We start from the raw sequence: 22,594 nt of genomic DNA on the forward strand, positions 1-22,594 counted from the left end.
TACTTGGCTATTGAGTTGCAAATCCACAATCTTTCATCCATAATTTGAAAAAATATATATATTTCTAAAATCTACTAATTTTATTTGTGTATTCTCCCTCCCACCCACATATACAATGTGCATATGTATAGCTGTCGTCCTAGCATATATCCTGCCAGTACCTGCTGACCAGTGTACACTCGTGAGGTAGATGTGCCAAACCTTTAAGCTGAAGTGCTGTGGATGCAGAGGCATTTTTTGTGTATGTGTGTATTGTGTTATGTTTGTACATACAAGTTATATGTGCTTGTGTCAAGGGACCAGTTAGGAGACCAGTTTCCTGCTGTAGCAAACACAGAGCAGAACTATACAGAGCTGGAATAAAGGCAGCTCTAAGCTTGGAGAGCTTGCTCACAATACAGGGCAGACATGGTTTTAGGAAAAGGAATGATATAGGAGCAAGGTGATCGGTGTTGGGATGAATGTGTCGTATTAGGGCTACGTCTTTATACTTAACAAAGTACTCAGAAATGTACACAGTCTTTCGGAGCATATAGGAGGTTACGAAGGAGAGATTTGCAGAGAGGGGGAAAAATCATGAAAAATATACATTTTATTTTTTTTTCCTAAAACAAAAAAAGATTCTTTTTGTTTAAGTCTGATTATGATTCAGAAGAATCTGTTCAGGATTTGGAAGAAACTGTTACATGGTAATTTGGTAACGTGAACCTGTAGCCTCCCCTTAAATTGCATAAAGCCAAAAGACTACCTTTGTCTGTGTTTGAAGTCAGGACGCAGGCATTCAGGCAAAAGAAGAGAAGAGATTTAGGAAAGGGCTAGGAGAGACCCCTGGTGCTCTGCTGCTACATCCCCTGTCCAAAGGCCATTGGTTTGTTAATCTGAAAGCCTGTGCTGCAGGCACTGGTGTCCAGGGCCGAGGTTACTGTCCCTCATCAGTCCTTAGTGCTTTTACTCCCTCACTCTGACTTTACACCCTTCCCAGTCTGCTGGATGAATTGTTCACGTAGTCACACCCTAAGCCAGTCCTGTCAAAATAATCCAGGTTATGGAAAAATATACATATAAAAGCCATTAAGCTAACCCAGGCATCTTGGCTGAAGCTTTAGGAGCAATTACATGGCCAGTTATGCTGGCAGATTTGGTAGGAGGAGGTAATCCTGGCTCGGCCTCAACCAGAGCAGGATGCGTGTTGTCCTCCTGGCCGTGCAGACTGCGCAGCTTAGCTGGTAGGTAAAAGCCTCTCAGAAAATACAAGAGGAAAAAGTGTCAGCTGTTTCGGTCACAAGCAAAAGGAAACCCTTAATACAGAGTTTCATGCCCCCTCTCGGGTATCACGTCCTTCTGGAACAGCATTCAGCAATGCTCAGACCTCTGAGAGCCTCAACTTAGAGTTAAGATACAGCTTTAACTCTGTAGCCCCCTGAGCTGGCTGTAGTTGCTCAGGATTGGCTGCGTGTATGAGCTGTGCAGGAACATTAACCAGGGAAGGGATTTATTGGAGCAGCACACTGGCTGTTGTGTCAGGAGGCGGTGTGGGGACATGGCTGGAGAGGCTGACGGAACTGCAGTGTCTTGAAACACAATATGAAGAGGTAGGGGGATGAGGCAGAGAGTGGTCTTACCTCTGTAGCAGGATCTGAATGTCTTTCCCTGACCTCATACATGTGAGCAAAGGAGGTGATCGCCTCACTGCTGAGATCTAGAGGTTGTGTCAACAGCAAAGCACTGGGGTTTTCCTGCCTCAGCAGGATATGAGGGGGGATATGAGAGCTCTGCACGTTCAGCGATGGGTAAGTGAGATGGAGCTAACGTAAGATGGGGTCCTGGATAAGAGAGAAGTGGTTGGTAGGTGTAGCAGCTGCGAGTTTGTTCTGCCGTGTTGCTGCTCGGGTAGAGGACAGAAGTGGGTGCTGGCACCAAGTCCTCACACCTCTCTGAGCTGAGGTAGGATGTGCACTTAGCTGTTACGGTACCCATATGCTCCCTGCCCTGGGAGAGCCCATTACCTTGAAGGAGAGCTGCTGATGTGTATATTGAGTAGGTTATGTTACTTGGTGATAAAAGACAGAAATAAAGGATATCTCGATGTATAACTAAACTCCTCATTCCCCTCAGAGATTTAGTTACTGAGCCACAACATTCTGAGGAGGAGCAAGATACCAAAGCCCTTGTTTGGCTTAGAGGCAAGGCAAGGCAGTCTACAGATTTTCCATGTAGTTATTTGGTTTTATTTGATTCTTGCAGAAATTCGTGGTGATTGTGACATATATGGCCAGCGTGTCACTCTAGGTCAGTATGGTACTGTTGCTCATACTGATTCTGCCTAGCGCTGGCTGCAGTCTGCATTGCAGATCTCAAAGCACTTTTCATTTTTATTCGCACTGAATAGCTGAGAAACCTGAGGCACAAAGAGGTAAAATGCTGCAGTCAGTCACAGACATATATGATAGTTATAGCTGCCTCAGTAGCTGTTAATTCGTGGACACCCAGTCCACCTCTCCCGTCAAGGCCCCATCCCTCTCCTACAGCCGGGCTGCCGCGGTCGTGGCCCTGGGATCCCCCTCCTCGTTCCTCGTCCCTTTGTAGCCTTTAATTTTGTACTGCAAGATTTGCAGAGGGCTAAATCTGCGTTGTCTGTAGGTTCTAGGAGTGTTATTTTTAGAGTCTTGAAAATAGGCTAATGTACAAAAAGATTTTTCTGACAATTTAATGAACCGCTCAGCGCACAGGAGGTACGGGGTTGGCAGTAAGATGGAGGAGGTCTCCATCGTGTGATCACTTAGTTGCATAAGGGGCAGAAGGTCCCCCGCCCCGGGTGTTTGTATCCTCCTAGAGCTGCATACGACCACTTCAAGTTCCCTCCCATCTTTTCCCTTTGATCTGCTTTCAAAACTTCTCTTTCGCCATCCACCCGCTTTTTTGCCCTCCCACAATCCTCTGTACCTCGGTGCTGTCCCAGATGTCTTCTCCCTCCTCCACCTGCTCTTTGCCAGCAAGCAGTTGTATACGTGATTTATTTATTTTTTCCAAAAGCTACGTGAGCTTTCTGCATTGTCAGCAAGATGCAGATTGCATTTCTCCCGGAATCAATTTTAAGGAGCCATTGATGGAAGTGGATTTTAGAAAAATGCCTAATGTTTGTTTTCAGATTTCTGCCAGGGCAGGTTTCAAATATTGATGTTGCAACCAGGAGGCTAACTCAAGGCTTAAAGCTAGACAGGTGTTGCCGAGACTGGTACATCGAAGAAATATTTTAGCTAGGCTTTCTGACCATGGCTGTCACAGCCTCTGTGGAAGAATGAATATTATCCGGGGGTGATATACAGATACTGACTTTGAAATCATCATTGAATTGCCAGGGAAAGCAGGCAGTGCTCTATAACCTGAGCTAGGTTGTATGGCTGAGGTCAGTTGGGGATGGTCTAAATGACAGTTTAGTCCTCAACTCTGTGCAAAAAAAGAAAAAAAATTGGCAGAAGCTGTTGACCTTGAGAAGCGCTGGGCTTCCAGGAAGCTGTGTCTCCGTTGCCCTCTGCTCACGTGAGTGCAGATTTGATCACTAACCCTTTCCTCTGACCCTGGGGATTCCACATTTCAAAGAGTGTGAGCAAGCAGATGGGTTTCATTAGACTTAGAAGAGCCAGTTTTTAAACAGAAAAAGCTTTCAACCTTATCTTTAATGGAATAGTGTTGACATGGAGATCTTCTCTGTCTTTCGTTGCTGCTTGTGCTCCTGCTTTTCCCTTCTTTGTCTCCCCCACCTTCAGTATAGTGTTCAGAACCTACCTGAGCACTGCCCACCTGTTGATCACGTTGGCAGCTGTGTATTGTATCGAACACTTTCTGTATATGCTTACCTTGTATTTGTTTTGGCTTAAGACACAGCCCACTCCTGCAAATGTTTACTCCTGGCCGTGCTCCCGCTGACATCTGCAGCAGAGCAGTGAGTCCAGCTGTTGGCCGAAGCGTTTGCAGCAGCAGCTGCTGGCTGTTTGGGGTAGGGGTCTTCTTTTAGAAGTTTTGTATTATGTCCTGTGCACGCAGTATGTATTTTGCTAATGTCCTTCCAAGATAAAAGGCAGCAAGGATGACAGCCACTGTAAGGACTAATTAGCCAAAAGCCTCTTATCTCATTTGGCATAATCCAGATGTTATCCTGTTGATTTCAAGCCTGTTATTCGAGTGCAAAAACTGACGCATAGGAATTGAGATCGGGTCTACCCCACAGACTTTTGCCAGGGAGGCTGTCAGTCAGGGCTTTGATGAGCTGTGTGATCTTTGGCCAGCACAGCTGCACTAACAAGAAGTCCCCTGCATAGCTTCTGCTGGTTATTGCAGCAAAAGCTTGTTTTTGCCAGTATTGCTGATGTTGGGGAGGAGAAGCTATCCTGCAAGTTCAGTGTTGCCCGCGTAAGCTCTGTCAGTGCTGAGCTCTCTTTACCCGTCCCATACATACCAGTCCAGCTGCACTGGCAGCCTCCCTAGTTGAGAGCTGGCCTAAGTAGTTACATTCCTTTATTTTTACAGTTGTGAGGTTCCTGTTAGGAAGTCAGGACTGTGCTTGCTTTTATTTTTTTCTGCCTTTTTTTTTTTTTTAATTCAAAGGCTCATTTGAATGCATTTTTTTTAAATGTACATCATGTTCCTGAGAAGGCTTTGATCTTGTTAATCTTTTCATCCATACATCAATCTGTTGTGTGAAAATGCAGGAACGTGCTTTTATTGTGGTGTGGGGGTTTCTTTGGTTTTTCTTTTCTTTTTTTACAGAGTTTAGAGGAATTTTCTTTCCTGAGGCTCTCCTTCCAGCTTGATCCTACGTGAAAGTTGACCACAGATGTGTCAGGTTCTAGGGTGCCAGTTTAGGCCATGTCTTTGAATTTTCTTTGCAGGGATTTCCTGATCTCAAATGAAAACAATTCTTTCTCTTTCCTGACATTAAGATAAAGAAAGCATTTGGGACGAGTGTGCAAATTTAGTTGTGGACAGACGTGAGCACTCTGCCCATCTCCAACAGGCAGGATACAAGCCAACTTTAAACCCAAAGTCTTGTGCTTGCTACATCATGTGGCACAGTCTGGGCTAACTTACTGGCTGCCTCTGTCTATGTTATTGAGTTGAGCAAATGGCGTGCTGATGCTGTTGTGTGTCATTTGGTAGATTCAGGGCATGGGCAATACAATTCAGATCTGTCTGCTTTTGACAACGTAGACAGCGTTAATCTCGATTGCTTACATATGCCTTTCTCCCCTATTTCTTTCCATAGATTTAGGCCTCAGGTAAAACTTCCATAGTTAGGGCTATACTTTTCTCTAATGTATGCTTCCTTGTGCTATCATCTGTACTAGCAAAAACCCTTCCATGGATGCAGCTATATCTGTAAAAAGTAACGTTCTGTGGTATTACTTTAGCCAAAGTAGAATAAACCTTACCAGTGTGCGTATCTTCAATAAATGGGATTAGTCACTTTGGCTTAATTAGCTATGCCAGCTAATCCTTCAAGTGCAGACAAAATTTTGAACCATACTTTGATAATCATTTCAGCTGGAATGCCAGCTAAAAAAAGGAGTTCCTGGTCATGTGTTGGGAGCTAGCTCTGTGTTCTTGCTGACACAGTTGAACTGGAGAGGAGAAATGATCTGGCTGAAAAATGTGTGAGTGTGTGTGTATATTTGGTAAGGTTTTTTTTTTTTTTTTTTTTCCCACCAGGTCAGTTCCCTCACTCTGTTCACAATAACAGACACACAAAAAGCTTTTTTACTGGCGAGCTTTTTTACTAGCGCAGCTCAGAGCGCTTAGTGGGGACAGCAATGAGCAGTTGTGGGAGGAAAGATACTTTTGGGGAAGAGGAAGAGCGGTTCACCAGCCCTCCCCCCCCCCCCCAAAAAAAAAAAAAAGAAAGAAAGAAAAAATGAAAGGTAACCTATACCAGTTTATATGCCTGTCAAAATATGGCCTTAATAACAAGTAACCCCTTCAGAACAAATTGAGCATTTTTGCAGTCGTCGGACCCCCGCCCGGCCCCATTAAAGATATTGGGATTCAGGTCCCTCCTCATTCTTCTTAGTATAAACCAGAAATTGTTCCACTTAACAGTTGATAGCATCATGGTAATAATAGTTCATCACTTTGACTGGGAAAAGAACCAGTCCCAGTGGTTGTGATTATAGCTGTATGGACAGCAAGTTTGACTTGTGGTGGTGCTGTGTAGGTTGGACAAGAGAAGGTTGGAATGTGAACAGCCCCCACCTGGTAAGTGTGTTGGCAAAGCACAGAGCCTGCTTTGAACATCTTCTCCATCACAGACATCCTCCCTTAAACGCTTCTGTGTGGGCCAGTGGCATGCTGGGCCGGTGGCATGCTCAAGGACTGCGGGAGTGGGCTGAGGTACCTCATATGCTTTGTATGGACGTTTTCGAGGCTGCAACACTAAGATGCACCTCAAGACCTTGGAATATTTCCTGCCCTTTATATTGTTGACCTATTGCAGGTAAGTGTAAACTTCTTGGTTTATGAAAATGCAGTGAATTTCTCTTCCTACCTCTTTTACCTAGGTCCTGAGGGAGTCTAATAAATTGGCCGAAATGGAAGAGGCACCTTTGCTACCAGGAGAAACCATTAAAGACATGGGTATGTGAAAAGGGTATTTCTTATTGTTTGCTGACCAAATGCAGCAAAATATCTTGGTGCTCATTCACCAGCAACAGCAGATTGCTGATATTGTGAGGCCCATGGTCAAGCTGATCCATTAATCAGGTTATTATGTATACTGTGAGCCAAGGTAACTGTATATCTGCTCTTATCATGGAGCAGTTCAACCTATCTTAGGATCAGTGATGAGGGATTGAGACTGTACTGCGTTTGCACTTACTGTGTCCTGAGAGCACACAGATGGACTGCTTCAAGGTACGCTCACCATAGGGTAACATCTTAGGCTAACGTAACATAATTCTGTGTTGAATTTCTATCAAAAACTGCAGGAAAAGTTGCAGTGTTGTTGCAGAGAAGTTTTAGTGTTACAGGGGTGGATTTTTTTTTTTTTTTGGCCTTTTCTTCAGCCAGACTTTGTGATGTGCAGCAGGTTTGCTGACGCACTCCGCAGCCTGAAAGTTTGCGTAAGCCTCTTGATTTATTTTCTGTGGAAGATTTTGCGTTTACTAGTTTAGCAGTGCTGGCGTTCTCCTTCATCGTGTTCCCTCCCTCTTAAAATGACTTGGAAGAAAGTATCTTTGGTCCTAAAAGGAAAAACTTAATGCTTAATCCTTTTCTTTACTCCTTTCCTAAAGACTCTGAACTCTTACTCCAGCCATGCAGTGCAGACTAACATCTAATTCATCCTGTGGGTACAGATAGCCTTGACAGCAAGATCATATTTTGGAGGTTCCTGGGAAATGGTTTAAGAGAACAGGCTCACCAGTATTTTATCTGTTCGCAAATGATGCAATGAACCATGTAAGTCTGTAAGAGCAGGTGGCTTTAAGAGTAGGCTGGACAGCAGCTGATTACTCCAACAAGAAATTAAAGGTAGCGGAAAGGAAAACTTGTATTATTCATCCACAATATTGTGTCCTGTTAAAAATGGCGAGAAAGTTGACTGTAATTCTCTTTGTATTTTATCAGAAAGAGAAGAAAAATTATTTCAGCTAATGCTAAAATCTAGGGTGAGATTGATCCTATTTAAAAAAAAAAAGTAGAAATCCAAAAGCAGTGTAATTAATAAATCCTGGTTTCCAGTATCTTTCTTCCATATGGAATGTCTTATATCTAATAAAGATGGAGGTTATTAGACTTTCCCTTGGCAGTAGCACTACAACCTCTCTCTTATATCTGGTATCCGTTTTCACAAACACTGAAGGAACCTTGGATACCTTGGAGATCCCCGTCCATTGGATAGAGACTGCTGGAATCATACAACAGTGGTAGGGTTAAGGTGAGACAAACAGACACGTATCCCTGTGTGTACCTGTACAGTGTAATTAAGTAAAATTGTTTCCTTAGGAAAACAGGCTAATAAAATGCAAACATGAAAAGTGGTATGGCTTATAAACTGGCAAGACCAGTGTTTGAGATAATGCCTAGGATTCCTTACCTGGAAAATGTTTTTCTAGCATCTTTCCTTTTGACTCAGAATTGTTGTTCCTTTTTAGATGTATATGCACACCCTTTTCATATTAGTAGTTTCTGCTTTATTTTTTTAAAACATTTTTCAGACTTATATTCTGAATAATGGGAGCTAGTGGAAAAGCCAAGCAGGCTGTTCTTCTACGTATTATGTGATTCAGGAGTCTACTTTCCTGTGTCAATTTACTCATTGAAAAAGGTTCATTAATAATGGGCTAATAATGAAGCATTTAGTTTAGTTAAAGCAGGCCAGAAACATTTTGAGTTCAATTGTCCTCCCAACAAGTGCATTTCCATTAAAAGAAATTAAAAAAAAAGAAATTTCTGCATGTATATTTTAACCAAAAACTCTGTGCTACCTAATCTGTTCCGTGCTAGTCGGACCTCATCCCTTTTCCTCTGAACTTTCTGGCCATGCCTCTGAAGGCAGCCAAAACCAGTTCTGGCTGATTTTAATGCTACAGTGCAGACCCTGTCTGCCCACCCGCTGTTGTATTTTAAGGATTCTCTCCATGTCCAACTGTGGAGAGTCAGTGACAACTACGTAGAAGCAGAGCTGAAGTGTAGAAGATTTAGGTATATGAGTTGCTAGTGCCCTACAGTAAGGCAGGCTCTCTCTTTCCTTCTCCCCTGGCTAAATCACACGGAATAAAGGTGGAAGAAATTGAGGTCTCCGTCCTGACACTCCTCCCTTCCCCAGGTCTAATGGCTTCTGTACATGGTGGCTGTCACTTGTTTGACGGGCGAGCTTTCTCACTGATTTCACACAGCCCTTGCAAAATGAGTCCCTTAGGATTTGGAGGCTTGAGGTTATTAAGATGGTCCTGTGTTTTGTTTTGTTTTGTTTTTCTTTTCCAAATTTCATGGATCTGGCAGCAGTCCATGGGTCTGCTTCTGAAAGGATTTCTGTGTGTCTGAGGAGTATCGCTTCTTGTTGGTAATAGCATAAACCGTTGCCACAGCACAGCCAGCCAACTGTTTTAGTGACAGAGATGTGATGGGTCATCGGTGGGAGGCGGGGGGAGGGAAGCAGCTTGAATGTTGGCATTTTTAATTGATATAAAACAGAAGGGCAGTTAGGGGAGGTGTTTGCTGTGGAAAACCAGCAGCACCTCTTGCCTTTTGCTGGAACAAGTGAGAAGTGTTTGAGGCATTTTAAAAAGGGGACTGTTTTGAGTCACCATCACTCAGGTTCAAAAATAATTGAATTGTTGCAGGGAAACTTGATCGCTGACTTAAGACTTAAAATCACTGGCAATTGGGTGCTACACAGATTTTTGACTGCTGTAAATTGCTGTAGCTCCGCTGGCTTCAATCAGGGCCTTTAGCGTGCAGAGCCTCCATCCTGGGGCTGATTCTGTATTTAAGGGTGTACAGAGGGACCCAAGTATGCTAAAACTCATTTGCAGGAGAACTGCTTTCTCTTGTTCGTGATGCCACAAAAGAGATTGCTAGCAGTGTTTAGCTTTTTTGCAGATTTTCATCCAGCTTCCAATGTATGCATTCAAGGCAGGAATTGTCTCCTCGTTTTGTGCACGGTGTTCTCAACCAGCAGTAATGCGTTACTCAATACTAGTCAACAGTTTGCAGCCACGTAGTGACTTTTACACTGGCTCGGCTGTTTTATGTGCAAATGTAGGATTCCAGGTGATAGTGCTTGCCTGGAGTTTGATTAACACCAGAACTCTTGTCCTCTTAACAGGAATGAAACTTGCGTGTTAGCTCTAGGCAAAAACCCCAGAATAAGCTTGTTTTCATTTCATGGGCTGAAAAGTAGAGCCCTTAATGTTGCTATTATCATAATTTTGCTTCCATAAGTTAAGCATAAAACTAACTTTTTTCTTCTTTTTTTCCCTTTAATTTTTTAAGCTAAGGATGTTACTTACATCTGCCCGTTCACTGGCGCAATCAGAGGAACTCTTACTGTTACCAATTATAGACTGTATTTTAAAAGCATGGAACGGGTAAGCTTTTGAAACCATCTGCTTTTGCTGGCTATTTGATATAAAATGTGTCGTTTCAGTCTTTAGACCTAGGGTCTTTTTTAGTATAATTCTGTGTGTATCATAGCTATATGTTTGGGAATATGGATGTAAGAGAACAGGGTCTGGGCTTCTTCCCCCCTCCCTTTTTAAACTCACAAATTTCAACTGTCTACAGGACCCTCCTTTTGTCCTAGATGCATCTTTAGGTGTAATCAACAGAGTGGAGAAAATTGGAGGTGCTTCCAGTCGTGGAGAGAATTCCTATGGGTTGGAGATTGTATGCAAGGTAAATTTTTGTCTATGTTTTAAAGTAGGGGAAGGGGAAAGTATATTCTAAAAGTTTTTCTCTGTAATACTATAGGAAGTTCTGCAAAAGCTTTTCAATCAGTGTGGCTTCGCACGCTTCAAAAATGTCTGATTTTTAAACGTCATTTTTAGGGATTCTCCAACTCTACTCGTTAGAGATGAGACCTAAACCTTTATTCAGGCTGTGTGCTAAGTAATGTCTTTTTTCTTCGTAGTAGAAACCTAGGACTGCATCCCAGTAATTTAAGTCTCAGGTCTTCTCTGTTGCCCGCCAGAATATGCCAGTAAGACATTGTGGAATACAGGATGGGTTTCAGTGACCTGCATTTGAAGAGCAGGAAAGGGTCAATTTTTTTTCCCTGAATTGTTAGCTTATCTCCACCTGCTGTTGTATTTTGGTGAGGGAGTGGGGATTAACCCTCAGCTCTCCTTCAGGCCATTCTTTCGTTTCTTTCAAGGTAGTATGCATTCAAAGTATGCTTCTCAAGAGCTCTTGGAATCCTTGAAAATGCAAATTGTAGTAAAAAATTAGTTATCACTTCCTTGTGACTAATGAGCATGGGCCCACAAAGTAAATAAAGCCACCATCCGTAGCTGTACATCCATATCTCAGTTGCTCACCAAGGCACAGCCCCTCTGCTCTCCCCAGTAACAATGTGGGGAGAGGTGAATTCTGGCTGTGGTAGGTCTTGGGCTGCTTAGCCCTTAGGTCTTGTCTGACCCCCCTCAAATGGAAAGGATGTTACTTTGTGGATAAGGGTAGATGGAGGCAAGAAAACGAGCCTCAAATAGCTCTGATCACTACTGGGATCTCTAGCACCAGAAAGCTAAGCAGACTCACAAGGTGTCAGCACACTTAGTCAAGGGCAGCTGGTATAATCCATACCAAATTGCCCAGCTACTCCCTCAGTCTATTGCAGTTACAGTCCTCCTTGGCTAACAAGGATACCTGTGCTAGCAGGTCAGTTTATTCCCTGTTTTGCTCTGGATTCCTTGTCCTCTGCTCAACCACATTGCTTACATCCAGATTTACGCACACCATCTGGTTTGATGTAAACTGCATTGTTTCCCTTGGTGGGAAACCCAGGCGCAAACTGGAGGATAGGTGTCTTGGCCCTACATACAGCGTATATACACACCAGCTTGGGACACTTGGCCCAGAAGATGCACGGCAGTCCTTGGTGCTGCCAGCAGAGCAGTACAGATATAGCTTATGCGTCCTGAAATTTCTTCTATCTGAAAACAATTACCTAATCTAAATAATGTAAGACAGCTAAGTCTTTCTCTGTCTGTCTCGTTTTCTGACCTGCTGTATGATCTTCATACGCTTGAACTTGATAGTTTATTTCCTGCTGATGGCTTTTGAACTGTTTATTGCAAGTGTTTGCATTTTGGGTTTGCCTGGAAAATCTTGCCATCTTAAACCTTGGCTTTATTTCATTTCTGAATTTGATTTTGTAGATGAGAACAGAAAAGAGGTCTTGGGTTACTCCTCTTTGTAGAAACTGTGCTGCTGTGCAAAGTGGAGGAGTTCTCAGTTTCAGATCTCCTCTCTAGTGCTCCGAGAGAGAGGTGGGGGTTTTATAGGGAGGTGGCATTGGTTGCTTTGTGCTGGGATTGGGCTCCCTAGGTGTGGTAGCTCTAGGCCGACGTCCTTCTCGGAGACCGGCTGTCTGCAATCAGCAGTACTTCGTGAGGCAGTCCTTCCAGCTATATGTGGCATGGCTTGGCTTCAGTGCCCTGTAGGAGGTGGGACATCAGCCTCGCAAAGTCCTGCCAATCAGAGATAGCTTGTCCCTGAGCTGACTCTCCCCCTGGCATTTCAGCAGGCAGGGAGCCTTGTGGAGAGGCAAGACACTGCCGATCAGGCAATTCTGCGCCCTCCGTCCACTCCTGCGGATTGTGGCAAGCTTTGTCGGAAGCTACTGCTGGCCACTGAACCAAGCCCTGAGCTGCAGGTGCTGCACTGTTCAAAGTACGCTGTAAACCAGTACTAGACAGAGCATCGTGATGTGACTCCATTTTGAATGCTGGCTTTTGGAGTTCCTTTGAGTGTTGAAGTGGTTAAGATATCTATGACTTGATTTTCTTCTTTATTCGTAGGATGTTCGAAACTTGCGATTTGCTCATAAGCCTGAGGGGAGGACTAGACGATCCATATTTGAGAATTTAATGAAATATGCTTTTCCAGTTTCAAATAATCTGGTATGTTTTTCTTTTTTTGATGATGCCAAAACATGCAGAATGGCAGTAAGCAGGTTTGTTCAGTAGCATATACTTGGTGTATATATATACTTGGTCCCAATAACGGATGGAGAATATTCAAAGCACGTTCAGCTAACGGCTAATGTTCACTGCACTGCTCTCAAGTGTGGAACGCGGTTTATTTGTTTTTTTCATATTATGGCTCTGCAATTGTTGCTCCAAGTACTGATTGAAAGAATCTAGTTCTTAGTATGTAAGAGCCTGCTTGTCCAGGCATTTTTTTCCTTCTCTTTTTAAAAATAAACTTCTTTTGTCCATGAAGTACTAGGTAATGGACAAGCAAGATAAGGGGTATAGAGGAAGGTACGTATCTATACTAATTACCTTGTAGAGTAAGCATGTTGATTTATTTGTCATAAAGCCTTAGAATAAAAGTAGTCCAGAAGAGGGGAGAGAAAAAGGACCTGTCAGGAGTTATCTGAGATATCAAATGTCTGGGAAATGGGCTTTGAGTACTTAATGATAAATTTTCTTTCTTTCAGCCACTTTTTGCATTTGAGTACAAAGAGATTTTTCCAGAAAATGGATGGAAGGTCTATGACCCCGTTTGGGAGTATAGAAGACAGGTGGGTCATGAGCCATATCCTTTCTCATTCTCTTTGCTCTTCAGAAGTGAGGCTCTGTGCTGCAGTATAATTACAGATTGCATGGATTGGAGAATGATCCCACTGACAAATGTCTTGCAAGCTGGCTGAGGGCTTTTTTCTCCATAGTACAGTGACTGATGACAGCAGTACAACTTTACAGATAGTAGCTCCACTGATGCATGAGTGGGAGATTGCTCATACTGCAGAGAGCTAACTTTAGGCTTTGATAGAAACACCTATTGCTCTGGCTTAGTCATCAGCCACTGCTGGCAGTGAGAAACGCAGGATACGTTTTGCAGGTATGTGCATCCCATTGTTGAGTTTCATGCCTAAGTTCTTGCTTGTATCAGTTTTGATTCTTTCTTTCTTCTGCTTTTCTTTTTAACTTTTAAAACTAAAAATCTGTAAAATACTTCAAACAGGAACTTGGAAAAAAAATTCAATGTAGAATGCCTTTGTTTTCTTGGGGAACGTTTTAGGGATCAGCCTTGAGAGAGTTATGATTAACTATAGGTTGGAACAGACAGGTGGAGTGTTTCCCGGCGAGGCTGGTCAAACATGTTAATGACTGTGAAGTGGCAGGCTGTCGGTTAGGAGCACTGGGATATACTGGGATAAAAACTTGAGTGGTCCTTCCTGAGGGAAAAAGATGGAGGATTTTATTTTATTTTATTTTTATAATGAGATGACTCATGTCATAAAATGCTCAAGTTGAGGGAACAACATGATTTGGTGACAGTTCTTCCCTGACCACAATAAACTTTTGCTTCATCCAAATTTGTCAGGTAAAACCAATTTTCCTTTGTTAAATTAAGAAATTTACAGCCCTGTAATTTAAAGATTTTTTTGAAACTTGCATAAAACAGAACAAAAGAAGCCATGTGGCCTAGTGTAGATGCTCCTCTGATCCCAGACATCTAAAATCTAAGGTAGGGAATCATTTTACCAGCTTTAGCTTTCTAAAAGCTGGGCATGCATTCTAAGCTGGTTATCTAGGACTGTCATTAACAGATGGAGACAGAGAGATTCCCTATTGGGTGTGATCTGTTCCCTCCTAAAATAGCTGTCCAAGATCACTGGCTGCTACACGAAGGTGAGATGAATCCTACCTCTGTTATCTTCATTGCAAAAAAATTGTACATTTTGCAATGAAATATCACAATCAAAAATCCTGGTAGGGACAAACTCTGGTTATTAGCTATTCATAATCAATGCTACACCTCGTATCTAAGGTTGACCTTGGCTGGTTAGACCAAATAATGCAGTGATCATTGGTTCCTTTAGAATCATGCATCTTGATATTTAATTAATCTCTGTTTATAAAGAACGACATGTAGACCAAATTGTGGGGGGAAGATATTTCTTTTTAGAACTGAGATCTTTGGAGACCTGTCTGCTATCAAAATACTCTCCATTGAAAAGCACAACTTTCATTTAGCTGAGCTTCAGTTAAAAAGGAGTAAGTACAAAACACATTCTTACAATACCTGGAAAGAAGAAAGGATGACACTTGAGAATTTGGAAGTAAATTCTTCCAACTTCTCAGTCTTGGCATTTCTTTTTTCAGAATGCAGGCTTTTCTGTGCAGATTGCCTTTTATATTGTAACTGGCTATACCCTTAATTTATCGGGATCTTGATTACGTAGTGAGTGGATACATAGATGCACATTAGTGAGTGGATACATAGATGCACATGTGTGTGATTGGTAATATTTCATGGTCTTCCAGTAAAGAAAATGGGCCTTGTGTCTTTGTTTCTGATCGTATGAGATGGCATACTTTACAAGCAGCAGTGTTACATTTATGGCATTTCTGCAACCCCTGTTTCTTTTGTAATGACCTGTTTTTGTATCATTTTTGAGTAGACAGGAAGAACTTAGGGTGGTTGCTTTTATGTCAAGAAACCAAACTGATGTCAATGTGCTAAAGCCCCAGTCATTTGCTTACGCTGGTGATTGCAAAAATGTATCTGAAACAGAATTTTTTTGCAGACAAAGCCTATCTGAATTTTACCCGTGATGGACCACAGTCATTCCTATTCCAGATCACACAATCTGTCTTTTCCAATAGCTTATCTCCAAAAGTGACCAATACCAGCTGCTGAAGAAGGCAAACCGTACCGCAGTTTACGTTGTGATCTGGCCAGGAGGAGAATATCATTCTTTTTGTTAGAATTAATTTAGGTCCTGTAGCATGAAGCTTTATGTCCTCTCCAAAACTTTGAGATGTTTTAGTTTGTTTATTTAATTTTGGCATTTATAACTATGGATGTTCAATTTATCTGTGTGAAGGTCTTATCTTTTTTTTTTTTTTTTTCCTTCATCCAGCCAGGTTCTGTTAAAGTCATAACAAATACTGAAATAAATCAGGACTGTGTCCTGAGATGGCAGCAGGGATTTGTCAACAGTGAAACAAAACTGGCATCATCAAATCAGATAATGGAATTACCTGTCTCTGACTGTATGAATTGTGATCAGAAATAGGAGAGTAGAACATATGCACTATCTGCAGGACCTTTGGAATTGGTTTAAAAACTAATATAGAAGAGCTGGCCTGGGGCATATGCAACCCAACAATACGGTCAGGCGTTAACTTGGTACATCTTAGGCCAAGTCAGTCGTTTCTCTGTGGGAGTAGGAACACAGAAAGAGGGGAGTGGAGCGAAAGTAGAAGCCAGCTACCAGGCATCCAGAAGAGATTTTCACAGTAGGATCCAAGATAGAATCTGTATCTCCACGGGTAGACATGGCAAGCTGGTATGTGGTATGACTTTTTTCAGGTTAGTGTAAGTGTGTTGATATGATAGAGATTGTGGCAGTAAGGAAAGACACTCAGTAAACTCCAGGCTTGTCTGTTAGTGTTCTTGGGAAAGATGGTAATATGTAACTTATTAAAAATCTGTGATTGTGTAAAACTATGGGGAGTAATAAACAACCTGTAGAGAACAAAAGGAACTCAGAGATGTTTGGGATTTAGTCAGTAAGTGAAATCACATGTGGCAAATGAAATTTAAAACTGAAATTGCTCCCTGATTTTTATTACACGCAGACTGGCAGAGAATAAAACAGACTTGCAAAGTGAATAAGACTCAGTTGAAACTAAAAGGCCTTTAGATGCCTTTAGAGTAACTTAAAGCTTTCATTTTCCTAAACAAGGTGGGGAGCAGTTGGAAAATATTACAAGGAGTTGTAAAGTTTGAAATATGTGATGTTTCCCCACAGAAGTCATGGTCCAATCCTATGCTCTGGTCAGATGTACCAGGGAGACACAGTATACGGCTGTGGTTGCTGTTTTTGGAGAAAACATAGACATGAATACTTGAATAGGAGCTGGAAGTGCCAAGTATTAGTGTACAAGGATGGGAAAGGTAGAGCACGAGAACAGATTCCTACTGAGGAATGTCGGATATAATTTAAATGAGAAAAATAAGAACTGACTTTTTAAATGCCACATGGTTTAACTGAGACTCTGTCTATGCTGGGCATGTCTCCGTTGCAAAATGAGGCACGGCTCCCTTGTGCTAGTGAAAACAACCAGGGCTTAGTACATCGCGCAGTACAAGCCAGAGATACCAGCTTGGCTCTGGCAACTGTTCTTTGTCTGTGTAGAGTTGTGTCTGAGCTAATATGCTCAGCATCTTTGTATCTCATAGTCCAAATTGTCTTTGGGATGTAACTCGGGACCCTCCCTGCCTTTCCGGCTCCTGCTCAGGAGGTACCTGTATGTCTGAGCTCAGAATCTGTTGAGCTGATCTGGTAGAAGAATGTTGGAGAGGTTTTAGTCCAGGCAAGGAAATGACTTTTTTCCTGTCAGTGTTAAGAGCCTCATGTGCTTAAGCTTAAACATACGCTCTTGTGCTTTACAAAGAGCTGGTCTCAGTGCCATGCCGCTCTGTCTTCAACAGCTTTACACTGCAAACGAAGTGAAAATCTCATATTCTGGAAGGTATGCAACATGCTTAGATCAAGTGATAAATGAGCACAGGTGATTAAAGTAAGGTGTGAATGACTAGCCAGAGGCAGACTAGGTCTATTTGTGCATGAAGATGACACAATGGCCACGTCTTTATGGGTAGATTAAACAGCACTAAGGAGTGCTCCTTAGCATGGGGGCTCCATCATCTCTAGGCAGAACGTTAAATTCCATGGCATTATGCCTGTTCCCAGAGTAGTTTTGGTCCAGGCTGTTACCATCCCTCTTTTCAGTAAGTTTGTTTGGGCATCTTTAGCCATGCACAAAGAGACTCTGACAAAGGATATGCACATATTGAAAGTATGTACTTACTAATACCCAAAAAAGAGAGCTGGGATTTATCTAGCTATTAATCTAAGCATTAGTGCTCACCTCCTCAGAGAAGGCACCTGAAGAACTGTCAGGTTCTGACTGACTGCTGGCCAGGCAGGCACGAGTCAGAGGAGAAGGATCAACCTCCGCACCTCCCTCAGTTTGGTGGTTGTTGCTGAGTTGCCATCTTCCACCAGCAACGCCAGCACCAGCTCATAGGTGACCCAGCTGTCAGCCCTCACCTGCAGACTGCCCATTAGGCTCTCAGTTTTTCCTTGAGGATTTTATACCTTTTCAAGGTGATGTTTTCCCTCTCAAATCCTTGAGCTACCAGTGATCCCCATCGCAACAATCCTTGTCCTCTGTCTGTGATTTTACGTTTCTTTTCTTCCTGTAGGCATTCTCACAGCTCTTTCTCATAGCTTTGCAATGTTCTAAGAAGTCTGAGCCAAGGTTATACAGCTGGGCCATATCAGAGTTACACCCTGGAACCAGCAGTTGAGCCATTGTGGAGAAAATATTAAAGAGTAGGTGATGGAGAGAGGGTTGCAAGGCCAAACAGCATTTTCCCAAACAATCCTTGAGCACAGTTCAGAGGTTAGTGCAAGCCAAGGGGATCCTCAGTACATAGTCTGGGAGAACTGCTCTGTTTAGAGGATAAGTGATTTTAATTGTATGGATGTGAGGTGCTCTGTGCCAGCTGGTTTCAGTGAGAACAGTCATCGGCACTTTTAATTTACTAGTGTAGGTGTGGCCATGTTGCCTTCCTTGATTTGTCCTCAGGCAGTGATCAAGCACGACTTTTCCTGAAATCAGGTCTACTAGTGGCATTAGTTTGCCAGGAAAAGACAGACCCTGTGCCCTGGCAAGCACGCTCTGGTCAACTAACCTGGAAAGCTGGCAGCAATGTTCCCTAGCAGCTTCTAGACCTTTATACCTGCTGTTAGCGAAGCATACCTAGGTTCCTCCTGCAAGTTCATGCACAGGCTGCTCCCAGTGCCAGTCCTGAGCCTCCAAAGGATTCTTAAGTTATATCTGTCGCAATCTGGGTTGGTTTGATAGTAGGCTTTTGGATGCTTACAGCTTACCTGGAGCACTGTGAAATGCATCCTATATGAGGAAATCCCAACATGCGTTATATTATGTTTGGCTTTCTCTATTGAATCCAGCTAGAGAAGTGTGCAGATCTAAAGGAGAATGAATAAACAGATTACACTACATGTAAATGTCCTTAGAAGATGCATATCCGGCTGCTCTGTGGTCAACTCTTCTAGTATGCTTTGCTTCAAGCTCTGCTTGCTTCACACCCTTGGAGCAAGCCACACTGATTCCAAAGCCCTCTTTGGGCGCTGCAATTCAGGCTCCCATGTCAGGGAAAAAGGGATGTTCTCTGTGATGCAAGGGCAATGAGAACCTCACTGACATCCGCTATCTTTTCTTTCTTTGTGGAGCTGACATGGATTTTCCTGGTGTAGTCTACAGCAGAGGAAAAATGTCATTTGAATTCTTCATGGTGGCAGCAAGAATGACAGCTGAAAGACTTAGAGCTTTGGAGGTATGAGTTCTTGAACGTACGCTGCTTGATCCAGCCATTCTGCGCAGCGCTGTGAAAAAGGTCCTTTTCAGTACCAGTGACTGCTTAATCTCTTCAGTGAGCATTGGTTGAGTTACAGGGTAGAAGGAAAAGGAGTCGTCTTCCACGTAACTGCTTGTCAGCTTCCATTTTCCTTGTCGTGTGTGTACCAACAGCAGTTTTAATTCAGATTGGAAAGAAATAAGTAGCTCTGCAGAGAAGGACCTGGGAGTGCTGGTGGACAACAAGTTAAACATGAGCCAGCAGTGTGCCCTTGTGGCCAAGAAGGCCAATGGTCTCCTGGGGTGCAGGAGGAAGAGTGTTGCCAGCAGGTGGAGGGAGGGGATCCTGCCCCTCTCCTCAGCCCTGGAGAGGCCTCCCCTGGAGTACTGTGTCCAGTTCTGGGCTCCCCAGGACAAGAGAGACATGGCACTCCTGGAGAGAGTGCAGCGGAGGGCTACCAAGATGATTAGAGGGCTGGAGCACCTCTCCTATGAAGAAAGACTGCAAGAGCTGGGCCTGTTCAGCCTGGAGAAGAGAAGATTGAGAGGGGATCTCATCAACGTGTACAACTATCTGCAGGGGGAGTGTCAAGAGGATGAGGCCAGCCTCTTCTCCGTGGTGCCCAGCAACGGGACAAGAGGCAATGGGCAGAAACTGAACCACAGGCAGTTCCATTTGAACCTGAGAAAAAACTTCTTGACTGTGAGGGTGGCAGAGCATTGGAACAGGTTGCCCAGAGAGGCTGTGGAGTCTCCTTCCCTGGAGATATTCAAAACCTGCCTGGATGTGATCCTGGGCAATATGCTCTAGAGGTCCCTGCTTGAGCAGGAAGGTTGGACCAGATGATCTCCAGAGGTCCCTTCCAACCTCAACCATTCTGTGATTCTGTGAAATCTCTGGACATTATTGACGAATTCATTGCAGTGCAGTCACATAGTTATTAGCATTGATTTGGGACCAATTTAGTCATTTGTCATTAGTTCACTTCCAGGTAGTAACTAATCTGATCATGGCTGACAAAGAGCAGGCAGCAAAAAGCAAGAGTCTTGCTGTTCCCTGGTTGACTAGCAGAGCTGGTGCACCCAGGAGATCCTGTCCTTGTTACGTGCGGTAGGTAGCCTAGAAACCTCTGAGCATACTACAGCTGTCAGTAGGCCCTCAACAGCAAGGTTGGGCTGTGTATACCCACTGGCTGTTCCAGATTTCTGCCACTTCTTTGGCTTCAGACAGTGTCAGCGACAGCTTTCCCTTGGGGTTTTTAGGTACTCCTGACCCTGGCAGCTCTGCTAATCCCTTGCAATAGTAGCTTTTCCTTCTCAGTGAGGGCCCCATTGCTGGAGATGGTTCAGGAGCTGGATGTGACCAATATTAGACAGAAAGTCTAACCTCTCCTCAGATTTCTGACCATGACCTGTCTTGACTGCATGACTCACCACTCTGACAGGGAACCAACTGCAGTCTGTGTGGGTCAATCATAACTATCACAGCTTGTCTGACTTGTGTAAATTTATCATTTGTTTCCTCTGGGAGCCATGATGGTGCTAATGACTGTTCCACCATCCTTCTTAAAATGAAGTACTGTTTATTAGAACAAAAGCATATATTGTTTTAAGAGCTGATGTTCCTCTAAAACAGACTGTCTGCTTAGCGGTCTGGCCATATTCATTGCACATAGGAAATGTAGTAGACCCGTCTTCTCACGGTCTTTTCCACAGAGATTCTTTGTGTCAGTGCTCACCCTTGCTTCAGCCTCTCCTTGTAGGCACGTAGTAGGGATCATGTCCCTTTAATTTGTTAATTCCCAGCCTTGGCCAAATTAAGCCTGCAAATTGCCAGGCTCTTCCCCGTTGTCTTTTGGGCATGTACCTGGAGGTTCTTGTACTGGAAGCTGTTGAGTTGCTTCCTGCTCGATGTGCACTGAATTCAGTGATGTACACGCACAGATTCCCTCTTCTCCCAGCGTCAGTCAAACTAGTACAACCAAAGAACCTCGTTGGGTAAGAACACAGGAATTCTACGTTACTGTCTAGATCACATTCAGTCACACAATTATTAAGTTTCTGGTGTTTTTAGGGGATTATACAGCTGTGCCATCAGCGCAGAACCAGCCCCAAAGCAGAGAAATGACATCCAGTACCTTACCATACAGAATGGCACCGATGCTTGCTGCGTGAGTGCTCTGTATAATACTCTAGCTTCTAACAAACTCAGTCAACCCAGTAATCTCTTCATGTCTCTGAGCATTGATTTTGGGGTGTTTTACTGCCGATTCTCCCTCCTGACTTCCCTTTCATCCTCTTTTCCAGCTGCCACTCACCATGTTCGAGCTAAGTGCCAGGAGCAGAGTGGGGTCTATCTATACCCGTTTTGCCCTGCTCCTGGCTCACTTATAAACACCACAATAAGAACAGGCAATGCAGCTGAGATGCTGGCAGGTGATCCCCTGTATTGCATCTTCTGTTACCTCCGTACTTCTGTTGCTGTGGATGAGCCTTTCTGGAATCTTGTAATTGTCCTTTTCCTCAGTTACCTGAGCAAAATATCTACCTCTGCAAAGAAGCATGAAATGCAAGTTGCCAAGATAATGCCACGATAATGCAATCTAAGCCCTAGATTAACAAAAGTAGCCTTTAATTTCAGGTCTGGGAATTTAACTGTTTTGAGGTCTCAGAGTAATTAATTTTCTAACCTGCTGTTGCTTCCTCTTTAGGGAATTCCCAATGAAAGCTGGAGACTGACAAAGATTAATGAGCGTTATGAGCTGTGTGATACATACCCTGCCATTCTTGTTGTGCCCGTAAACATTCCTGATGAAGAATTAAAGAGAGTAGCATCTTTCAGATCAAGAGGACGCATACCAGTGAGTGTGAGAAAAGAAGCCGCTTTGATGTGGTTTCGCGCGTACCTTTGGGCCACAAATAATGCCAAGATTAGGCTGAGTGGATTCTAGGGAGCAAACAAATGGTCAGTGATGATAAAAGTGACAGCGAGATGTTTGAGGAGTCAGCAAGCAGCATTATCTGCTGGAACTGCTGTTGTGAAAGAGATGTAGACTAAACCAAAATGTGAAGATAAGATAACTTAGCAAAACCCAGACTGAATTTCAGTTCAGTTCCTGGGAAAAGCAAAATAGCCCTATTTAGTTGTTCACAATTGTCTGGAGTACTCTAACTTTTAGGGTAGAGGGATACTTTTTATTAGCGTGTGCAAACCTCTTAGTGAAAATGTTTATTAAAATCCAATTGTAAATAAGACAAAAGCCATTGTTATGATTATTATTTCAGTGGTAATTAAAAATATGCTATTTTACTCAAGCATATAAAAAACTAAATCTACTCCCAAAGTGCTTAATTTTTAAATTAAGGATAAAGATAGGATAGGATAAGGGATAAGCCCCCAATGATTGAAGTTGGAGAAAGTATGTCTGTCTCTCACACAACAGCAAGAAAACGGTCTGCATCCATTTAAAAGT

At 43.1% G+C, this 22,594-nt stretch overlaps 1 protein-coding gene across 4 annotated transcripts in view; it reads left to right on the forward strand.

Annotated features, from left to right (window-relative positions):
- Window positions 1–22,594, forward strand: part of MTMR2 (myotubularin related protein 2) — a 62,534-nt gene that overhangs the window by 29,012 nt on the left and 10,928 nt on the right. For 3 of the 4 annotated variants that reach the window (XM_068930425.1, XM_068930426.1, XM_009690179.2), the window contains exons 3-8: window positions 6,552–6,627; window positions 9,988–10,082; window positions 10,279–10,389; window positions 12,513–12,614; window positions 13,157–13,240; window positions 21,833–21,982. In XM_068930425.1, the coding sequence (XP_068786526.1) occupies window positions 6,552–6,627; window positions 9,988–10,082; window positions 10,279–10,389; window positions 12,513–12,614; window positions 13,157–13,240; window positions 21,833–21,982 (618 nt within the window). Of the gene's footprint in view, window positions 1–1,506; window positions 1,593–6,551; window positions 6,628–9,987; window positions 10,083–10,278; window positions 10,390–12,512; window positions 12,615–13,156; window positions 13,241–21,832; window positions 21,983–22,594 lie in introns of those variants that run through there. The other variant, XM_068930428.1, reaches the window with a different exon arrangement.

The sequence above is a fragment of the Struthio camelus genome, chromosome 1 (genome assembly GCF_040807025.1).
Source record: "Struthio camelus isolate bStrCam1 chromosome 1, bStrCam1.hap1, whole genome shotgun sequence".
Taxonomy (NCBI): domain Eukaryota; kingdom Metazoa; phylum Chordata; class Aves; order Struthioniformes; family Struthionidae; genus Struthio; species Struthio camelus.